Here is a 22926-nt window from a genome sequence, read left to right as displayed (position 1 = left end):
TCTCCTGAGATTCAAGTTTTTCTGGGACACAGTTGGGAATAGGAAGAATAGGAATAGTTTTTATTTGCATAGTTAATTAAAACCATTGCAATACAAGCTTTAAAATAAAACAATGTCAGGAGATTTTAAGTTACCTCTATGTAAAGAAAAAAGAAACAATATATCACCACTCACAGTTTTTCCTTTCTAAATAAAGTCATAAGATCTCATATTTTAAATAACAATAAATAAATATAGATTCTTAAGTAAACTTATCTTAAAAAACACAGTTAAGAACAGGTTTTGGCGAATTATTTTCCTCTACCTTCATGAGTTTCACAAAACTACTGTTCTACTGAGGATCATTGAATACGAAAATTATCTAAAAGACAATTAAGAACACGTCTTAATATTTTCTTGACCACTGCCTTCCTGAGCTTCACAAGCCCGCAGATCAAGTGAGGTTTGTGAGATGCAAAGAATGTCTAAAAGGCAATTAAGAGTCAGCTTTTGGCATTTTCTTTTCCACTGCCATCATGAACCTCACAAATCTAAAGTTCATCTGAGGATCATGGGGTGCGAGGCAGGCAAGAGCTGCCTGTCTTCGTAAACGAGTTCCTCGTTGGTTAAAATGGAATTTTAGCAGGTGCTTTCGTTCTTCCAACAATTTGTCACAGGAGCACAGCAAATGCGGCGTATCCTCCGGTGCCGAACCACTTAAACGACAGTGGGAGCCTGCCTTTTCCTTTAACCAGTGTGGAAAGTGCCGGATACAGGGTAACAGACCCAGCCTATACCTAAAAATAATAATTTTGGTTATTTTTGAGTATCCCAAGTCAAGGTAGCTCTGCAGTGCCTGTGTGGTATATGAGTTCAGGATCATCCAGCAGTGTGATCTTTTTGCGAGTGATGCCTTATCTTCAATCCATGAGAGATGCTTAACTGATTTCCTGACCAATCTTTTCAGCATGGTATGGCTTGTCGGGGTGTCCCAAAGCTGTTGTAAGCCAAGATTCGACAAGCTCCTTTTAAGATACTTCGCAGCTGGTGCGGCTGGGACACTGTTGAGTCGTGGTACATTGTAGGTCCATCGCCGAATTTTAAAAAGAATTATGCATGTTTCTAAGAGTATTTCAGAATGTTTACAGTGACCCGAGCACTAAGAAGGGCCAGTAATGTAGCCTGCTTGAACCTTCTGAAATATGGGATCAAAAATCTCTAGTCTGATTAGGTTTCCTTAAATCTATCTTGAAGTTCCATTCTGAAATTACACGACACAACTTTGCACGTTCATAACGTGTGCCATACCTTCCCTTCACCATCTAGTGCTCTCAGGGAACTGGCCATTTTCTGGAAGCATGGGAAGCTCATAAACATTGGTATGAGAAACAATAGTCTAACTGTAATCTGAAATTTGCTCTGAACACTTTGTATTAATATTACTTGCTCATGAAATAAATGATAGACTTTATCTTGGTAGCCAACTTACCTATGATAATGTGCAGGGCAGAGGTGACTGGATCATTAATGCCCACGGTTGCGTAACACACACAGTCAGTGGAACCTTAAGAAAATAAAAAAAAAGATCAGTAAGGTAGCTGTGACATGGTACCAACAAACTTACAGTTACCTAGTTTAGGAACCTGAGAGTAAATATTGTGCGTACAGCTGTGGCTCTATAAGCATTGCTGGCAGTTGTTAGTGCTGAATTCAGAGAATACCCATAAAAAACTTAGCGATGGTAAACTTGTTGATTCTGGCCATTTCCATGACCAAGTACAACAACCTCTAGCTGCAAGGCAAAGTGTGTTTATTACCGTGAGCTATACCAGTAGGATTATCATACCCCTCCTCCAAGTGTGTAACTGAAGCCTGGGGAAATTTACTACATTTTAAGCTGAGGAAATGTCCTCATTTCCCCAGCGGAAATTATGAAGAATGCCAAAAATGACATGTTATTACACGAAATTACACAAAATTCTGGTTCAAAGTTTTGTGCTACTTTTGTAGTGCGAAAGTGAACCGCGCATCAGTTTTGGGCAGGAGGAAGAACTTCACACACAAAAAAGTGAAAACAGCGGCTCCTGTTGCGCACGTTCACAAACAAAATCTCACTATGCTGCTTGGTGTAATCTCAGGCATTTTGCACAACAATTGTAAAGCTATATACGAGCAACTACACAAATTATGCCAGTATAAATGAAACGTAGCCCAGGCTTAGTGTAAATCATCGGAAATGCCGAAGAACCGTTTTTGTATTGGACACTTTATCCAATCAAGCATTGCCACAGCAAGAACTATAAGAGAGGTCCACTCTGACTAACTGTAATTGGAATAACACTGATACCAGCCAAGTATTTACTTGGATTTTTGAGAAATACATGCCAGAAGCAGCTGCTTAAAAGTGTAGCTGTAGAGGCTAAAGGAACAAAGTCAGCAACAAAGATAATATTAATGCACACTAAACAAGCGGGTGAAAATCTGAGGATTATTTACTTTTTTATTACAATTTGATATTGTACACAATCACCCATACAGGGGTAACTCAGCGCCCTGAGTATGAGCTCTAGAACAGCGCTGTTTTTAATGCTTTCCTGAAGTTGCTGTAGTCATTATCTTTATATATTTAATGGGGTGATTTGATTGAAGTGTATCAGGTTAAAGGTGCATCATTTACATCGTTATTCTCCCTACCCATCCCCCACAGCAGTATTCATTAGGATAATCTTGTTGTAGTGATTTTTAAATGGAAGCATATCAAAACGAAGCAATAACATCTTAAGTAGTACACAAATAACAGTGTCCTTAAACAACTGTAAGAAAAGAACTGAATATTTTATTAAGCGGTGGAGTCAGTTTCTCCTTGTGTTACAACTAATTGAATAATTGAGTCATCTGCCAAATTGGCTCCTGTTGTGTAATGTGCTGCTGCAAGTTTGGAGAAGAAAAACAGCAGCACAGCGTCCTTCGGCATCAAAACACATAGTACAGCCATATGAGGTATAGAAAGATACCTGGGGTTCCCATGTGATTGATCTAGTGCTGGTTGGATAGGGAGGAGAACTGGTACAGGAGATTGTCAGTGAATCCCATTTGAGACTGCATGGTGTGGATGGAAGTGGATTCATGATCAACAGTATTAAAGGCGGACGAGTCATCCTGCAATATCTGGAGGCGGGGGAGGTCATCTATTTCTGTGAACAGGAGGGCATCAGCAAATAATTGAATGGTAGGGGTTTCAGTGGTGTAGTGTGATATGAAGCTGGTTTGAAAGCCATGCAGAAGATAGTTAACATTGACGTGATATTGGAGTTCATAATCATCAATGTTTTACATACATAACAGTGGTTCAGCACTCAATTTCAGATTCCATTATATGTACTTCATATATCCTCAATACATAGCAAATCATACGACACAATAAATCGTTAACATCTCAATAAACAAATGTGAGAGTAGTATCTTCTTCAAAAAATTATTTATTGTTCATCCTTTTCTTAAAATCACAGCAACCGTGCAGTAGCCAAACGTGCAGTAGCCATTGCGTCTGGTTCAACAGTTGAATCGGACGTCACGCTGGGACCTTATTGGAGCAATTGTACTCCAATATTTCCTTAAAACCACATTTATTTTCATCATTCACACAAAGAAGAATATACTAGATGACAACATGTGTACTGAGACCTGAAGAAGTCCCTGGTGGACGAAACGCGTTGACTACTGCACGTTTGGCTACTGCACGGTTGCTGTGATTTTAAGAAAAGAATGAACAATAAATAATTTTTTGAAGAAGATACTGAACCACTGTTGCCTATGTTCATTTTGGGAAGAATTTCCCCTTTAGGGGTGTAGAAGGGTTGCACTTCTGGTTCGTAGCAGCATTGTGAACTTTGTTCCTCTTTGTTCTATTTTGTGTTGACGGATGCAAGCTTTGTGTGCCTTGATCCTTCTTTCGCGTTTTTTTATCATCAAAGTTTATTTATTTCGGATTTACAAAATCCATTACAATCTGAACAACACTGCATGCAAAGAAAAATTCTGCTTAAATGTATTCAAGCCTAATTATATAAAACATTTTTTTGTAAGAATGAACCAAACATGTTATGAAAACTTTGGGGAATCTATTAACCTCTTTGGAGAATATACAATGGACAGAAAACATACGAATTGGACAGTTATTTATTGTGCTACCTTTATTGTGTAAACAGCAGGGACTTCTACTAGAATAAAGAATGTTATCCAGACTGGCACACTAGGTCAGGAAAGGAATGTGCTACTTACCAGTATGCATCTGTTCTTGGCATGTAGAGCTGCAGATCTACACACTTTTGCATAGATCGCCATCTGGTGTTGGGCCCGGATGTTTGCAGTTTGTTTTTCCTCTTGGAAAGTCTTTGGAAGTCATAAGGTCGGTGACTCCTCCTTTGGATCGTATTGCGCATGGGCTTCGGTTCCATCCTCAGACTGTTTTTCGCCAGCAGGGAAAGATGGAGCGTAGTAGTAACAGTGAAGAGACCCATGTGTGTTGTATCTAAATAAGATAGACTGGAACAGATACAGGTAGCTAGGGAGGCGGGTGGGCGTGTGTAGATCTGCAGCTCTACATGCCAAGAACAGATGCATACTGGTAAGTAGCATATTCCGTTCGAGGCATATGAGCTGCAGATTACACACTTTTGCATAGACTATATAGCAGTTCCCAACCTTAGCGGCGACCACCGGTATCTGTTGCAGTAGTTTGAAATAGTTTTTTTAGTACAGCCTGGCCCACACTAGCTTGTTGCTTGGTTTGCACATCTACACAGTAGTGTTTAGTTAAAGTGTGCAGTGTTGACCATGTAGCTGCTTTGCAGATATCATCTAATGGGATGTTCCCTAGAAAAGCCATAGAAGCCCCTATCTTCCGTGTAGAATGGGCTTTAGGGGGAACGGATAGCGTTCGTTTTGCTTTGTGGTAGCAAATCTGGATGCATTTTACAATCCACCTAGCTATCCCTGATTTTGAGATGGGGTTGCCCTTGTGTGGTGGAGAGAAAGAGACAAACAGTTGTTTGGTCTTTCTGAAAGGTTGTGTTCTTTAAATATAGTAAAGTAAGGCTCGTTTGACATCTAGCGTGTGTAGAGCCCTTTCTGCAACAGTCTGAGGTTGCGAGAAAAATACTGGTAATTCTACAGATTGGTTTAGGTGAAAAGGGGAATTGACTTTAGGTAGGAATTTTGGGTTGGTACGGAGAACAACCTTGTTCTGGTGCATTTGAAGAAAAGGTTCTTGTATGGCAAGTGCTTGTATTTCACTGACCCTTCTAAGGGAAGTGATGGCTACAAGGAAAGCTGTTTTCCATGTGAGAAATTGCAGTTCGCATGTATGCAAAGGTTCGAAGGGAGACCTCATTAGCCTTGTGAGAACGATATTTAAGTTCCACACAGGTGAGGGTGGTACTCTGGGGGGAATTATTCTTTTTAGGCCTTCCATGAAGGCTTTAATGGCAGGTACTCTGAAAAGTGATAGGTGCTGCCTGTTTTGTAGGTAAGCTGCAATTGCTGCGAGGTGTAGCCGAATGGAGGTATATGCTAGATTACACCTTTGTAGGTGGAGTAAGTAGCATATGATGTGTTGTATAGACACGTGCAGAGGATTGATTGTGTTGTTATGGCAATAAACAACAAATCTTTTCCACTTGGCTGCTTAGCAGGCTCTAGTGGTAGGGCGTCTAGCTTCTCTGATGACGTTCATACAGTCAGGGGGAAGGTTTAGGTATCCGAATTCTAGGATTTCAGGAGCCAGATCGCAAGGTTGAGCTGAGCTGGGTCCGGGTGCCTGATCTCTCCATGGTTCTGGGTTAGGAGGCATGGTGAGAGGTGTAGCTTTTGGTGTGGTACTACCGAGAGTTCCAACAGCGTGGTGTACCACGGTTGTCTGGCCCATGTTGGAGCTACTAGGATCAGCGTGAGGGAATGCTGTTGTAGCTTTCGCACCACTAATGGAATGAGTATGAGATGTGGAAAAGTATACGCAAATTTGCCTGACCTGTTCATCCATATCGCATTTCCTTTGGACAATGGGTGTGGGTATCTGGCGGCGAAGCTTGGGCATTTTTTGTTTTCGTGGGTGGCGAAGAGGTCTATCTGTGGATGCCCCCACATTTGAAAGAACGGATGGAGAACCTGTGGGTGAAGTTCCCACTCGTGGATCTGTTGTGTTAGTCTGCTGAGCAGATCTGCCACGGTGTTTTGGACTCCTGGGACATGTTGGGCTAGGAGAAAGATTTTGTGTGGAATTGCCCATCTCCATATGCTCTGTGCTAATTGAGAGAGCTGTGGAGAGTATGTGCCGCCTTGTTTTTTAATATATTATTCATGGCCGTCATGTTGTCTGTGCGAATGAGGACTGCCTTGCCTGAAATCCGTGGTTGAAAGGACTTTAGGGCTAGAAAGATTGCTAGTAACTCCAGATGGTTGATATGGACTAACTTTTGCTGAGTCATCCATGTGCCCTGCACAGTGAGATGTAATAGGTGAGCTCCCCAGCCGGAGAGCGATGCGTCTGTTGTTAGTATTATTTGTGGAACCGGGTCCAGGAACGGTCGACCTTTGGGAAAGTTTGTGGTGTTCCACCACTGCAGAGAGCGATGGGTGCGACCGTCTACCAACACCAGATCTGTCAGTTGCCCCTGGGCCTGGTTCCATTGGCGCGCTAAGCACTCTTGGAGTGGACGCATCTGGAGTCTTGCGTGAGGCACTATGAAAATGCAAGAGGCCATCATCCCTATCAGTTGCATAAACACTCTTGCTGGAAGGGAGTGTTGAAGTACGAATTTTTGTTGCAAAGCCTGAATGCTTGCAATCCTGGCCGGATTGGGGTAGGCTATTGCTTTTGAGGTGTCTATGGTGGCACCGAGGTATTGTTTTATGTGGGATGGTGTTAGCTGGGACTTTTGGTGGTTCACCGTGAAGCCTAGTTGGTGGAGTAGTTGGATTGTAGTGGCGGTGTGGTGTACACATTGGTTGTATGAAGTGGCTTTTATCAGCCAGTCGTCCAAGTATGGGAAGACGTGAATGTGCTGTCTTCTCAAGTGTGCCACCACTACCGCTAGGCACTTGGTGAATACCCGTGGTGCTGTTGTGACTCCGAATGGGAGCACCTTGAACTGGTAGTGTTGTCCGTCCACTACAAATCTGAGGTACTTTCTGTGAGCATGGTGTACTGGAATGTGGAAGTATGCGTCTTTCAAGTCCAGTGTGGTGAGAAAGTCTTTCTGGGAGAGGAGCGGAAGCACCTGCTGAAGCGTTACCATGTGAAAATGGTCTGAATGTATGTATGTGTTTAGGGGCCGGAGATCTAGAAGAGATTGTAGAGTCTCGTCCCTTTTTGGTATTAGAAAATATAGGGAGTAGACCCCTAAATTGACGGGAACGCGTTCTATTGCCTGTTTTTGTAGGAGGGAGATTACCTCCTGCTTTAGTAATGTGGAATGTTGTTGTGACATTGGGCGTTGCCTGGGTGGAATGTTTGGGGGGGTAGATGTTAATTCCAGGCATTATCCTGACCGAATAATTTGGGTCACCCACTTTTCTGAGGTGATGGTCTCCCAGACATAAAGGAAATTTTGAAGTCTGCCCCCGACCGGAGTGGGATGGTCTGGAGGGAGCGGGACCGAAGTCATTGGGTAGGCGGTGTGGCGGAGCGGGCGGTATTTGTTTTGCCTCTGCCTTTATTATTATTGCCCCTATAGCCGCCTCTTTGATAACCCCTTGTGAAGGTGGACTGAGTGGGGAATTTGTAGGAAGTGGACGCGTTATCTGAGGAGTACCCTCTAGATGTACTCCGAAAGGAAGAGCGGCGAAAGGAGCGCCTAGGAGGGTGTGACTGCAGGGCTCCCATGGACTTCGCCGTATCGGTGTCCTTCTTCATTTTTTCGAGGGCCTAATCTACCTTTGGGCCGAATAGGTGTTCTTGGTCAAAGGGATGATTTAGGATGGAGGCTTGTACCTCTGGTTTAAATCCTGATATTCTTAGCCAAGCATGGCGACGGAGGAGGACGCTAGTATTAATGGCCCTGGAGGCCGTGTCTGCTGCATCTAAGGCACAGCGTATAGAGGTGTTAGTTATTGTCTTACCCTCTTGAATTAATTCATTGGCCCTAGTTTTATATCTTTCAGGGAGGTGGTGCATTATGTTTTCTAATTCATCATAATGTGCCCTATCGTATCTGGCCAATAGCGCTTGGGTGTTGGCGATACGCCATATATTGGCTGCCTGTGACACAGTGCGCTTTCCTGATGCGTCCAGTAGCTTTGACTCTTTGTCAGGTGGTGGTGCCTCGCCTGACGCCTGGGAATTTGATCTTTTTCGTGCAGTGGAAACCACTAGGGAATCTAGTGGCGCTGGCCCTTTGATATAGGCAGGTTCTGTGGGGGCAGCTTTGTATTTTTTCTCTATGCGTGGGTTAATGACCCTGGCCTTGACTGGGTCCTTAAAAACCTCTGGCGCATGCTTTACCACCCCCTTAAGCATAGGTAGTATGGAGGTAGACCTATGTGTGGTATCAAATGTGTCGAGGAGGAAATCCTCCTCCACTGGGTCAGTGTGCAACTCTACCCCGTGATAGTGTGCCGCCCTTTGAAGTAGATGGTGGAAACCGAATGAGTCTTCCGGTGGAGATGGCCTAGAAGGGTAAAGGTCATCTTGTGGGACGACGGGAATATCTGGGTTATTGTAGTCGTCCCATGGGTCTGGCGATCCTGTAGGGATGGGGTCTTGGGGCACATCCCCTGTATCGTGATATGGGTCCCCCTGATCATCATCGTCTGGAGACGGGGTCAGGAGAGCGATGAGGTGGGGGTGGAGAAGGCGGAGGGGGCGGAGGTGGAGAGGGTGGAGGAGGTGGGGAAGGTATTCTGAAAGGGGAGGTAGCAGAGTCCTTCCTCTTTGGAGGTGGAGGCGGAGCCGGTTTGTCCAAATGTCTCTTTTTGAAAGAGAGTGCCAAATGTCCAGTTTTTGGATCCCTGGTGAGAGTTTTTTGTAAGGGATCCGGTGTAAGTAGTTCCTGTGACAGTCTTTGGTCCGTCGGCGCCGAAGTCTTCGGGGCCGATGACTTTTTAGGCTTGTCCGTGCCAGTTTGCTTATCACTGGGCTTGGGAACCTCCGATTTCTTGGTAGGCGCCGAGGTGGGCTTCGGCTTGGAAGTGTCGGTGCCGAGGGCCTTATGGGGTTTGGTCGGTACCGAAGATGGCGTCGGTACGGAAGCGCTGGATTTCGACCCTGAGGGCTTCGGTGCGGAGCTCGGTGTCGAGGTAGAGGCCGGTTTCTTTTTCGGTGCCGAAGTGTGTTTCTCGGCACCGTTGGCAGGCTGGCTCGAGCCCGAGCCGCCGGAAGGCTTATTTGGCTTCTTCACCGGGCCCGAAGGTGGGGTGTGTGAAGCACTGTCTCTGGTCTTGCCTAGGCCCGGAGGCGAATGTGTGACCGAAGCCTTTTTGGGTGTTGGCGCGGGTGTGGGGGTGGTATATTACTCACGACCCTCTGCGCCGGAGTGATGTCCTCCACATCTGAGTCATCGGCCTCGGAAGCACTGACGAGGTCCTCTTCGGTGCGCTGCTGTCCCGGATCTTCGATGTCGTCTCCGAAGATATCGACTGGAAAGGAGGTCGAGGAGTGTGCCAAGTTCCGTCTGGCTCTTCGGTCCCGAATAGTCTTTTTCGATCTGAAAGACTTACAGGCCGGACAGTCTCGAGCCTCGTGTTCAGGGGAGAGGCAGAGGTTGCATACCTCATGAAGATCGGTGTGGGGGAATTTGGACCCACATCGAGGGCACTTCTTGAATGGAGTTCTTTTCATCAGCCGGGACCGGAGCTTGGGTAGGCCCGAAGGCCGCCGTCGACGACTGGACCCGAAGATTTGTCGATGAGAAGGTGCGTTGATTGAGGAGCTCGCGATCGAAACAATACCGCGATGTGAGGTGAGGATTCCGCTTCGATCGTCGAACTGGAAAATGTTCGGAACCGGAGCGCGAAGATTACATCCGAGCCCGATGGCGGAAAAAAACAATCCGAGGATGGAGCCGAAGCCCATGCGCAATACGATCCAAAGGAGGAGTCACCGACCTTGTGACTTCCAAAGACTTTCCAAGAGGAAAAACAAACTGCAAACATCCGGGCCCAACACCAGATGGCGATCTATGCAAAAGTGTGTAATCTGCAGCTTATATGCCTCGAACACACAATTTTGTTTGGCAGTAAAGGCATTGCTGCTCCAATTGAATGTGGGGAAATCCATACATCAGTGAGATCAAGGCTAAAACATAGGTTCTTTATATGTTTTATATGTACCAAAGAAAGTCATTCTCCACAAGGACCAGGATATTTAGCAGGCAGTATTCTCAGACTTAGGCTGTTTACCCTGGGATGAGAATCTAATCCCCATGTAGTCTAAATCTGGTTCTGGGATACCAGAGCCTTAGGACTTTTTCAACTTCTGTTTGAGTTCAACTACCAGAACCTTGGTCTTGGAACATTACATATTCATTTGAATTGTAAGAAAAATTTCTCCAAACCTACTAGAAGCCTTACTGTTTTCGGGAGGGAAGCGGAGGATGGCATCATCAGTGTACAAAGGGAGATGGATCAGACAGTTGTGCTTAGACTGCTTTAAACCAAATACTAAAAGATGGATCACGTTGCATCCTTACTCCAAAAACATAAAAGCAATGTGGGAGAAACTAATACTAAAGATTGTCAGAGTGAATATAGAAATAAGGACTTTCTAACTTAGTGTGCTGACTTTGCAATATTTGCTGTTGTCTTACATAACAGACACTCAATATTTGTATGTTGCATGCTTGATAACTGTAACTGATGCAGCTTTAAATCACAAATAAACTTTTTAGCTTATGTACGACAAGCTAAAGTATACCAAATAATTTACAAAGTAGTAACTATGGCAAACTTGAATACCACACTCTAGTTAATTTCATAAACTGAGTGTGTGGTGAACGTGAATAACCTTCAGGGATTGTCTGCTAAACCTCTACTACTGATGTCCCTCGAGGAAAAGGGAGCTACTTTCCATAGTTGATTTAAATATTACATTGCTGGTGTGCACCATTCAAATATCACACACTTTGATAACACACATTCAACAATCCATCAAAGGTATCTCGTAGACATCTTGGTTTACTGAATCTGTTAATTCAATCTTTAACTTCACATTTACATAAACATTTTCCAGTAAACCTATTTTGTACCCATTTAATGGGATTTTCCTCAGGGCTGATCAAACAGTGTGAATTTTAACAATTACCAGAATTGGTTGCATGTATTTCATTCAAAGATGTCTTCCACATCAAGCTGGCTTTATGAAGGTGCAACGTTTCCGTATTTAAAGAAATGACAGTAATCACAGCATGAAATGCAGTAACATCATGTCTTGTGGTCCTGGTTTGACGGCTTTCCCACATGCTCCCTGGTGATCATTTTTGTCCAGCGACAAGTAGGTTGGAAAAGAAAAAAAAACAGTCTCATGTCCAGCGAGACTATTTCCAGGCTTGAGCACATTTGATCTCCAAATTCCTGCTTCAAAGTGCTTGATATTTATGAACATGTGGATGGATCACCCTACGGAAGGAGGATTTAGGAGATGGCCAGGAGATCAAGAGATTTATAAACACCTGGATAAGAGTCACTATGCTCCAAACTAGATATACTTATTATGGAAGTAGAAAAAACATGGCTGGAACTTGTCAATGTGTCTCCCATGTTAGGTCTTGCTGCCCAATATGCAATAGATGCCACGTTTAATGGCCCTGCTTTAGGTTAGTATGCGCAACTTATTTTTGCAGTCATTGGGTCAGGATCATGTCTGGGTGAGAGCTGGAAGGAGGAGGAATCTTGCCGGAGCCGCCGAGAAGAGCTGCTAGAGGCGTCGGAGCGGGAGCAGGAGCGCATAACAACGGGACCGCATAACAAACAGGACCGCCGGAGCTTTGCTGGTTTCGGCTGGGCTGCCCCCGCGGCCCCCCGCAAAGCATCGGTGTTTCCTCCCCGCAGCCCACGCAAGCACAGGTATTCGTGCTGGAGGAACCGGAGCGGGAGTGGGGAAGCAGCGGAACAGCTGAGGCCTCCTAAATCTTGGCTGTGCTGCCCCTCGCGGCCCTCGCAACACAGTCTATCCCTCCTCACGGCCCTCACAAGAGAACTGTTATTCCTTACTGTTGTTCTCTACCTACGGCCTCAGGCTAAGTGCTGCTGTCAGGTGTTGCTGACAGCTGAGGGACTCGGCACAGGCTTCCGCGGGAAATTCACCGCGAGGACTGACAACTTGGGACTGCCTGCCCGGCCCAGACAGTGGGGGCCCCTTCACTCGGGAGGCAAGTAGTAGCTGGAGGCTGGAGGCAGGAGCTCTATCGACACAGCGCACCATTGATACAGCGCGCTCCATTCCACAACGTGGGGGGCATTATCAGTGCAAAGGAGCAAAGGCGCAAAGGTAAGCTCAGCAGGCGAATGTGCCCGTTTTAATTTTAATTGTTGTACCAGCCGGGATTCTCAGAGCGGGACAGAGCAAGAGCAAATAAGATTGAGATTCAAACGCAAATAAGAGAGATTCTGTTACGTGCTGTGCTGAGGTGTAAAGTGACGCTTTAGTGACACTATTGGGGAAACCCGTTATTGATTCTTTGGTCCTTGAACTTAGGCAGCATTACCGGCACCTTGGAGGCACCAGTTGGGGGCACCTTTAGTACGCCGCTCACTTCATCGGCGGCTTGGGGACTTCAACCCCCATCGTCCCTTGCGCTGTGAGCGCCAATGCATGTAGCCTTCGCCAGGGGGCAGCGCATAAAGGAGGCTGCGGGCCCGTCTGTGCCCGTCAGAGCCCGGAGGAGGCTGGGCCACACCATTTGGTTCATGTTCTGGACAGGATTTATCCATCACGCTACATAGGCCTTGCTGAGGAAGCTAGTACCTTGATCAAGACTTGCACCTGAAAAGACCGACACATAAAGTACAGGACGACCATTCTTTTTACTGACTATTCTGTAAGGCTCCTCCGGTAGTTTCCGGCAGCAGAACCCGAGCAGAACCTGATCAGAGCCACTGAGCCACTAATTTGCGATCGAGCGGCTCTCTCAGGCAGTGGCCGCTAGCAGCCCGGGGGAAAGGTCTTTGCTGCTGTTGTTGTGGAGGAGCCACCAGAATTTATAACAGCACTCTCGGCCATAGACCATTGGCACTGCAGCAGGCGAGTCGTTCTGCTGACTGGAGTCAGGAGACTGCAGACCGCAGCCCAGAGGTTTAGAGGGGAGAGGAGGCTGCTGCAAGTTCTATCACCCAAGCCGTGGGTTCACCAGGATTGCCAGGTTAGGAGTGGACCAGAAACATCAAAACAGGGGGCCATTTGTTAAGTTGGTGAGTCCTGACACCTGTTGCTCCCATTATTGTTGCCAGCTTGTCAGCTTCTTGCTCCTCCCCCACTATCACTCCCCCCCTGCTCCTCGACTGTTGGGTGTGGGTGTGGGTGCGGGCGAGGGTGAGGGGGTGAAGAGGGTGAGCCGGCTCATTGAAGCATGTGCAGGGCGGGAGCTTTAGGGGAACAAAGAAGAAAAGGGGCTGCAAGACCTCATAGGGAGGTGATCTGAGAAGTGCGCCACTTGACAGAGGGGGCAGAGAGCGCCTCCTTGGTTGGTTTAGAGGCTCTCAAGTTTGGACTTGGATCTTGGATTCGTGACTGCCCTCTTGGTGCTAGTGCCTGGAAGGTCCAGAGGGTTTTTCACGAGAGATTGGTGTTTAGAGGGAGAGAGGTGACAAGTGATGAAAGGAGGAGTAAAAGATTGATATAGAGGAAAAGTGCTGAAAAAAAGTGTTGAAGAAGAAAGTAAATAGAAACAGGTTGGTCTGGAAAAGCGGAAAACGTAAGCAGCTTAGTCCACCTGACCCTATCGGACAACATTAGTTAAAACTCAAAAAAAAAAAACATTTTTAAAAAGAGGAGAATGAGATCAGGTAAAGTCAAGCAAACTCCAACACAAAAAAAGTAAACAAAAAAACCTCTTAAAAAAAACAAAACCGAAGCTCGAGACATAAAGGTAAATAGTCCATTAATATCTCCTATAATAACAAAGTTCAGGAAAAAAGAGGACGAAAACAAAAGAAAGTTAGTCTTGGATGCAAGATTCTCCCTTCTTAAAGATCCTGGATCAGCTATTTATTCAACATCAGCAGAGATGCAAGGTCTTAAAACTCCATTAGCGCCTCAAAAAACTACCTTAGCCTCAAATAAAATACTTAAGAAGTAACGCAAGATATAATAAACACAACCCAGTCATGGAGTACGCAAATAATGAAAGAGGAAATAGATAAGCTAAACTTAAAAACAGAAGATCCAGAAGAGGAATCCATAGAAGTTATGACGGATAATAAAAAAAAAGGAGAAAAAGCTCCTAAGCAACGAACTATCCTCAAGTGAAATCATAAAAATATTAGACAACATAAGAGAGAATAAGGCAGCGAGAATGACATGACAACACATTATTAGGCATGCCAGACACACATCAGTTCTTCCAAAAAGAGTTTGAACTTGGGAAAACACTTGATTATTCAACCACGGACTTGACACTTCACCAAGTCTTAATATCCTCCACTCCTAAGTCTGAAAAAATAAATACTGAGACGACTATAAGATTAAAAATATGGGCTCAAATCCACCATAAGGACCAAGACTATGATCAAGAAGACCTTAAAGAGCAGATTGAAATACACCAGAACGCTAATAGATCAGCATCAATCAAAAACTCGTCACAAATGGCTGTTAATGAGTTAATCATTTCGCAAGAGGAAACCACAAATGAGAATATTCAAAATCAATTGGATCTTCAAGGTCAAAAATCCACTCAAAAAAATATCAATAATAACTTTATTGGGCCGACAAATGATACAGGCTACCTAGAAAGCGAAGCTCAAGTATTAAAACAGGATAATAAAACACAGCCTTTACAAAGAGAGACAATGCGTGATCAAAGCAGTCTCCTTGAACTTTTTTAAACATTATTACAAACATTACAGACAACTACGAAGGCATTTAGTATGCAAACAGATAAAATGGACATTCAAATTGATTTAATGAATATAATTGCACAACAAATCGCAGGAATAAACATAAAACTGGACAATATGAACAACTTTATATTAAGAGCTCAATCCAAATACTCAGCTCAGTGTGCTTGTAGCCCAATAATTGACAAACTGAGTCTGCTACCATCACTACTAGAGCAGATAATATTATTCAATAAATCAAACTTAGCAGCGGGAGATTACAAAGCTGAAGTCCAAGAAAAACAAACAGTTAATACTATGCAACTTTGTAAGCCTCCACCTAAAGAGGAATTAGATCAAATTGAAATTGACCAAAAGCTGGAAAAAATGCAAGCTCAAGCAAGAAAGGATCAACGAACAACAGATAGCCAGGACGAGATAACGGAATGTTCTGAAACATCGAATCCAGAGAAAAAAAACAGAGCTCCAAAGCTATCACGGAAACAAAAAAAGCGAGATAGGAAAGCAAGGAATAAAAAATAGCAAATCAACAGACGACCAAGGTTTCCTCAATCTTCTGCCCAACCGGGATAAATAAGGCTGTAACCGGCAAAGTTAATCCAGTATCAAGTTCAGAAGAAGTTTCGATCAGTCTTAGAAGTTTAGAAAAGTCTGATAAAGACAAAGCAGAGATCGAACATTAATCTGGAAAAGGAATAGTTATAAAACAGGAACAACATACTGAACATGGGGGATGCCAGAAGAACATAAATAATAAGGGAAAAAAATACATGATTCAGGAAAAAAAACCATATCCATTGAGAATAAAATAGGAAATAAACAATCGACTCAGACAATGGAATCAGGTGGGATGCAGCCACAGAAAAAAGGTAGGCAAGAAACTGATCCCAAAATCGGAGACCGGAAGATGGAGGAACAAATAAAAAAGAATAAAGAGAGAAACCGACCGGCTCAAAAGACGCCTACCCAAAAAATTGCTGACAATAAGGCTGCAAAAAGACAAAGAAGTCCAGGAAATGAACAAGTCTTAAAATGATCCCAGGAGATAGAATGGTATGAATCAAAAAAGGAACATGAAGAAATAGAGAAATTAAATTATGAAGATCTTAGGTATAGCATCCCCATAGGAAAGAAAACAGATTCCTCTGCGGCCTACAAGTTCGACGAAGAAGACGTCGACACAATTGAAAAAAGTCAACCAAAAACACAAATGGTCAATAGCAGAGAAAATGACCAAGGAAATTATGGGCAGGAATCAGCCAGCAATATTAACAAAGAGATCAATCAGGAGAACATAACTTTATTGGAAATTCCAACTCAAAATAACAGAACGGCAAACCCGAACCAATATGTAAACTTAAGAATTCAAATATATGACGAAAAAAAAAGAATTACAGCCATCGAAGAGAACGAGGACCCTAAATTACAAATAGAGCAACGGTATCAATCCCTGAGACAGCAAATCCTTATGACACCGGAATTTGACTCTAAAGGCCCACAAGATACACTAAAGAGGGAACATATTGAAATTGACGGCAAGTATTCCAGCCCTAAAACATCTGCACTCATCAAATCTACTGGCTGTAGAATTTATAATAAAGGGAAACAATAAAGACATAGAGGAAACTTTAACAACATGGCAGTCAAAAGAAGATGTCCAGTTAATCATGAAAAGTATTCTGCAATTTGAAGCTTGGGGAATTTAACTGTCAAGGCCAATAGCACCTCGTTACCCAGGCCCTTTGATTTTAAATCCTACCTATAATAAGAAGAACGGCTCAAACCAAAAAGAAACTAACAAGCATAAACAGACAGTTCTGAAAGGAGCAATAGGTAGCAACCTTCCGGCTTTGTTAAAGAGAGAAAAACTGAAAGAACAAATAACCAAAATTACTCCATGCCAGGATAAATGGGGTTGGCTTCCAGGAGCGTTAAGCTTAGAAAAAGGACGCTGACCACAGGAAGTAACAACAGATAAGCAAGACCTAGGAAATATTCAGCTGCTTTCATGGAATATTGCGGGGGCAAAAAAATGGTTAGGAAACGGCTGTCAACCCAACAATTGGGAAAAGTGCGACATAATAGCACTGCAGGAGACATGGGCACAGGAAGACTTTCCCCTGCCAAAATATACACATTATACAGTTCCAGCAATAAAAAATAAAAACTATGGGTGACCTAAAGGAGGTCTTGCAGTATATATATCCGTATCATTAAAAATTGAATCAGAGCACTTAACATCAACAGATCCAAATGTTCAACTGATAAAACTTACTGCAGGGACAATCGGCAGAACAAAAACTGTTCTGCTGATTAATACATATGTGCATCCATCAGTACGACGTAAAAAAGCGCAAAATGCCCTGCTGATTAATATAATTACCGATATAGTACACACCCCACATGGGATTTGATACTGACAGGGGATTTTAACTCCAATTTGATATACACCCCGGATGAAGACGACAAGTTATCCGCCGACAATACATACTGGAATGTCCCGCAGCAATATCAGCCAAAGAGCACAACACCAGACCCTGAAGGTCGGCGACTAGTCAATGCTTTGGAATATCTTGGTATGAGAATAATAAATGGACGAAGATCAGCCGATTTCCCCCCAAAACATACTTTTCACGGAGGAAAGACTAGATCAAGACTGGACTATACAGCTATTTCAGTAACCTTGATACCATGTCTCACACACTTTTCAATAGAGTACACTACTAGGAGTGATCACTACTATCAGCATATAAGTTTTGGGCTACAAATTGGCAAATACCAAGTGAAAACGGAAATAAAAGGAAGTATCTATACAACTGACCTAAAACGCTTAAAATGGTCAACTGAAACGATAGAAACATTACAGTCCAGCTTAAAGTTGAGGATAATGGCTGGCGAACTGGAGGCCCCGAATAAAGTCCTAGCCTGGGAAAGATTCACTTTGGAGCTTTCAAAACTGATGATAGTGAGACACCAACCAAAGGAAAAACAAAGAATCAGTTATGAAATAATTCAGAGACCATCGAAAGGGCTAAGAGTTTTGAAAAGTGAACTCAAAAAGGCCATTAGGAGACTAAAAAGAACTAGTCATGACCAAATAGCCTGGGGCAAGGTACGGCAATTGAGAAAAACCTCTAAAAAGCAGCAATGGGAAGAAAAAATAACAAGCAAGGATAAATTCTGGCCCGAATTACTTAGTAGCGCTAAGAAAACGAACTCAAACACATTCTGGAGAATTATAAATAAACCACAAAGACCGGTAAACGAGCTATCATCAAACATACAGGAATTTGAGTGGGCCAAATTCTTAACCACAAAATTTACAGAAACAGTAACTCACAACATGTTAGGGGCAAATATCAAGGTGCACCCGGAGAAAAACAACATAATTGAAACCATTACACAACGGGATAGTAAAAGAATCAATATAGGAGAGGATGATAAACAATATAAAAGTAAAAAAAATGCTCCAGATCAAAAACCAGTGAAAATTAAATCAAAAACTCCTAAAGCCATAGGCACTACCCCATCAAAAGCAAAGGAAAACCTGTTATTAGACGGAATAAAACGCATTATAAAGACGAGCAGAGGGGATGGGGCGCCAGGACCTAACGCGGATCCAACATTTTGGAGCGAGCACTTATTCAAACTATATAATGAAATAGAGCTCCTAAATTGCATTCCATCAAATTGGCAGGGTTCAATACGGACTCCCATCTATAAAGGTGGAGACAGACAGAACCCATCAAATTACAGGCTAATCGCCCTCCTGGATGTGGAAGCGAAATATCACGCAGCACTTATTCTGGAAGATTTTAAGGAATGGTCAGACAGCCATAATTTAATCCCAGTGAATCAGACTGGGTTTAGGCAGGGTATTGGGACAATCTCAAACATCTTACCTTTATCCATAATGGCAAATAAATGTAAACAGGAAACAACAACTTTAACTCTGCTACATAGACCTAAAGGCTGCATTTGACAGTGTAGACCGCCACCTCCTCTGGAAAAAACTGCGAACTTGGAACATTCCCGAAAGGATAATGCGGGGAATACAATTATTTTATTTGTTTACGTGGATAAGGATTAAAATAGGTGATGGCAGCAGATTATCAAGAAAGCTGACCAGAACAAAAGGCCTTAAACAGGGACGTGTATTGGCGCCACATCTTTTTAATTTGTTCCTATCCGACCTTGCACAGAGGCTAGATTGTACTAACTCTCACCCACCGAAATTAGGTTAGCTAGCACTCACACACCTCTCGTATGCTGACAATGTGGTGCTAATGAGTCTAACAAAAGTCGGTCTACAGAGACTTCTAAACGAAACATCAGACTATATCTCAGAGAACAACCAAGAGATAAATACATCAAAAACAAAAACAATGGTCATTGGAAGTCGGCAGAGAAGCAAACAGATCATCTGGCTTAACGGCAGTCAATTAGAGGAAGTGAAGAACTACAAATATTTGGGATTTTACATAGATAACCTCCAAAATCACACTGAACAGAAAATATATATGACTCCGAGAACTAGCGCACTTCTATTCGCCTTTAGCCAACTGGCAAAGAAGTTGAAAGGTCTTTCATATAAACCATTGCTAGCGGTAATGACGGCGAAAATTCTCCCTACAATAACATATGCTAGTGCAACCTTTCATGGCAAGGATGTAGAACTTTTAAACCAAGTAATCGTTTCTACGTACAAAAAAGTTTTTCAGGTAGATCGGTCAGCTTCGCCAGCCCAGGTGCATCTTGAATTTGGCCTATTAAACGAATCAATAGGAAGAATGTACGCAACCATAAAGCTCTGGTATAGACTGAAATTGAATGTGGGAGCATCACCAATTAATAAAGCACTTTGGATCGAAGTTGAACATAACAGGAAATCACCTTACAACCAATACCTAAACAATTCCCTGATAATAACCTGTACAAAAGATTTATGGAATAAAAACTTGTCCTATTTAGGCTTCAAACAAACACTAAATAAAGTAGCAAAAATTCATTCATTACTAATTGATAAAAACATCTTCAGGACAAGGTCGCATGCTTGGATGGTGATTAACAACTACAAGACACTTGCACCAGCCCATTATCTGAATGTGACATTTTCCATTTACTTGAAAAAGCAACTAATGGCTATACGATTCGGAAAATTACCATCAGCTGCGGATCAGCCCACTTGGTGGGTCAAAATCATGTCGACTTTGCGGATACCATAAAGAAGATTTTATTCACATTATTTGCATATGTAATCAACTTCATAATGCTCAAGTCGCTCTTCTTAGACACATTTTTAGGTCTCGCCTTGCTATCGCGTAAGCGATCGCAAAGCGATACTATTGTAAGGGGCTCCTAAAAGAGCTCCGAAAAGCGGATTGCATGGCGAGCACGCGCACAATCACGCGCATCGTGCCGCCATGCAATCCGTTTGGCATCGCACTTCAAAGGGTCCGATCCCACGCCTGGAATGCACTCCCCCGCCCCCGCCAAGCGCGCGCGCCGCGCTCCGCCGGGCTTGTCCTACTTGGCTGCACACGACTGGAATTCCATGCCCTCTGCTTTCAACCCTGTCTCTGACTTTCCGTAAACAGCCCAGAACTTGGCTCTTCTCGCTGCCGGTTTAACGAGGCTCTATGTTGATTTCCTCTTTAGGCTTCCGAGGGCAGAACAACCATGTTGGGTAACAATTGAACTAAAAAACATAATTTTGTTCACCATTGCATTCAGTTCAAATACTCCTCATTCCTAGTCGGCTGCTGTTGTTTTCCACTCTCTGCATTCCACCCAAGCGCCATCCTCCTCATCCTGCAGTGACGCCCTCTTTTCCCAATGTTTGTACAAGAGAGCTCTCTGCAGTGGCCGGGCCTGCACATAGCCCCGTGCACTGACAGGACTGCACGTTAACAGCAGTGTGTGTCCGAGCCGTTTTACACACGCACTAAGGAAAGGTTGTCACATTAACAGATGTATGCCCTGCATAAAGAGCTTACGTCCATCCCTGCACACAGGCATCTTCGACACAGGATGCCCTGTGAGTGGGTGCCGTGTGCACTTCAAGCCCTGTGCAATGGCAGCCTTACAAATAAAGACGTCCTCTGAGAACGCTCTGTTGGCAGTCCTACACACAGAGAAAGAACCCTGTGTGTCGGCAGCCCTAGGGAGGGCAGCTCTTGCGCAGTCAGCCCTCCTAGTACACGTGCGCTCTGACAGGCACGTGCACAGGTAAACTGGGCACCAACGGCTAAGCTGTTTCGCTGCGCATACATTCCTAGTGAGCAGCCGTGCCTTTTTTTTTTAAGGCAGATTTATATAGCGTTAACTCGACCCAAAGGTATTGGAGCGCTTTACATGAGCACCGGTTGCGTTACACATTCAGGCACGGGGAGATTAAGTGATTTGCCCAGAATCACAGGATGTGGACGCGACCCCGAGGCTCAAACCCTGGTTTCCAGCATCAAAGTCGGCAATCTAGCGGATGGACCACACCCTCTTCTGTAGCCATGCAGAACTTCATTATGCAGCAGAGAAGCCACATTTTGTCCACTAAGGCCTGAATCCGCTCTGTTCTGTAGGTGTGAACACTGCCAGTTCGGTCTACTGCCAACCCTGAACACTGGCAACCACAAAGTAGCTCATTTCTCAGCCCGATAGGCAGTGCTCTGCCGCCTACCTGACACTCCTCACTTTTGCATACTACCAGGTTTTGTTTTTTTTGCATATTTATTCAGCGCGAACTAGACCCGAAGGTATTGGAGCGCTTTACATAGCACGTATTTACATTACACATTCAGGCACGGGGAGATTAAGTGATTTGCCCAGAATCACAGGATATGGACGCGACCTCGAGGCTCAAACCCTGGTTTCCTGCACCAGAGGCGGCCAGCTCTGTGCTCTGCATGTTATCTATATATGGTACCAGTCCCACAGAGTGTCAGACCAGAATTCAGCCCAGTGCCTGCTTCCGATGTGCACTGCCAGCCCTGTGTTTCCCCTCACCATGCACTGCCACCTTGCCCTCTGCCAGCTCAACGTCTAGACTCTAGAGTGGCTGTATCAGGCACGCGCAGAACTGCACTAAACATGATATTGTCAAAGTGAATAGTATAGAAGTGTCAAGAGAAACGACACATCGGGTGCTGCAGCACAATGACGAGCTACGCGATTCAAACAACTATGGTCATGCAAATAAGGCATTTATGCACTGTCTGTGTGCTTGTAAAAAGAGGCAGCTCCAAAGGTAATCTGTGGAAGTCTTTAATGAGCATCAAAGAGCGGCCAGTAGCCCGGGCAGGGATCAGCAACTGCCACCGTTCCAAAGGAAACATTCGAATACCACTTTTCTAATTCATAAACGTTCTAACATTCTATTCCCCTGGCATTAAGAACCCAGCACCTTGGATGGGAGGGCACGAGAAGCGGCAGCCGGAAGTTGTTGGAGCAGCTGACAGATCAGTGAATGGTCTGATCAGAGGAGTGGCTTCCCTTCCCTGGACCCGGGCTGACGATCCTTTCCTTGCCTCTCAGGAGACAGGCAGGGTCAGATTGAGATCACAATTTGGCCCGGGCACTGTCAAAACAAGCATTTGCAATGCAATAGGTCTCACTTTTATGCAGGTTTAAGCTATTGGCATTGTAAATGACTTTCTGGCACATGCATCAACAAAGACTTTTGAGATTCCTTATTTGCGATTTTTAAGGAATCGCAATTAAGGAATTGCAAAAGCCTATGCATGTAGGAATCGCTATAAAAATAGCGATTCCTACAAATTCCTTAATTGCGACTCGCAAATTGCGAGTAGCAATTAAGGAATGCCGTCCCATTCATTCCTATGGGCCTAGGCCCATAGGAATGAATTGGAGATTGCATGAGCAAATTGCGAGTACCAGTATGTACTC

At 44.0% G+C, this 22926-nt stretch overlaps 1 protein-coding gene across 6 annotated transcripts in view; it reads right to left on the bottom strand.

The window, feature by feature from the left end:
- The window catches only part of CERK (ceramide kinase), a 222528-nt gene that overhangs the window by 89944 nt on the left and 109658 nt on the right, over positions 1 to 22926 (bottom strand). For all 6 annotated transcript variants that reach the window (XM_085654067.1, XM_085654069.1, XM_085654065.1 and 3 more), the window contains one exon: positions 1469 to 1543. In XM_085654067.1, the coding sequence (XP_085510193.1) occupies positions 1469 to 1543 (75 nt within the window). The remainder of the gene's footprint in view (positions 1 to 1468; positions 1544 to 22926) is intronic.

The sequence above is a fragment of the Triturus cristatus genome, chromosome 4_1 (genome assembly GCF_964204655.1).
Source record: "Triturus cristatus chromosome 4_1, aTriCri1.1, whole genome shotgun sequence".
In the NCBI taxonomy this organism is placed as follows: domain Eukaryota; kingdom Metazoa; phylum Chordata; class Amphibia; order Caudata; family Salamandridae; genus Triturus; species Triturus cristatus.
Note: the sequence above shows the minus strand (reverse complement) of the source record. Positions and strands in the feature narration are given on the sequence as shown.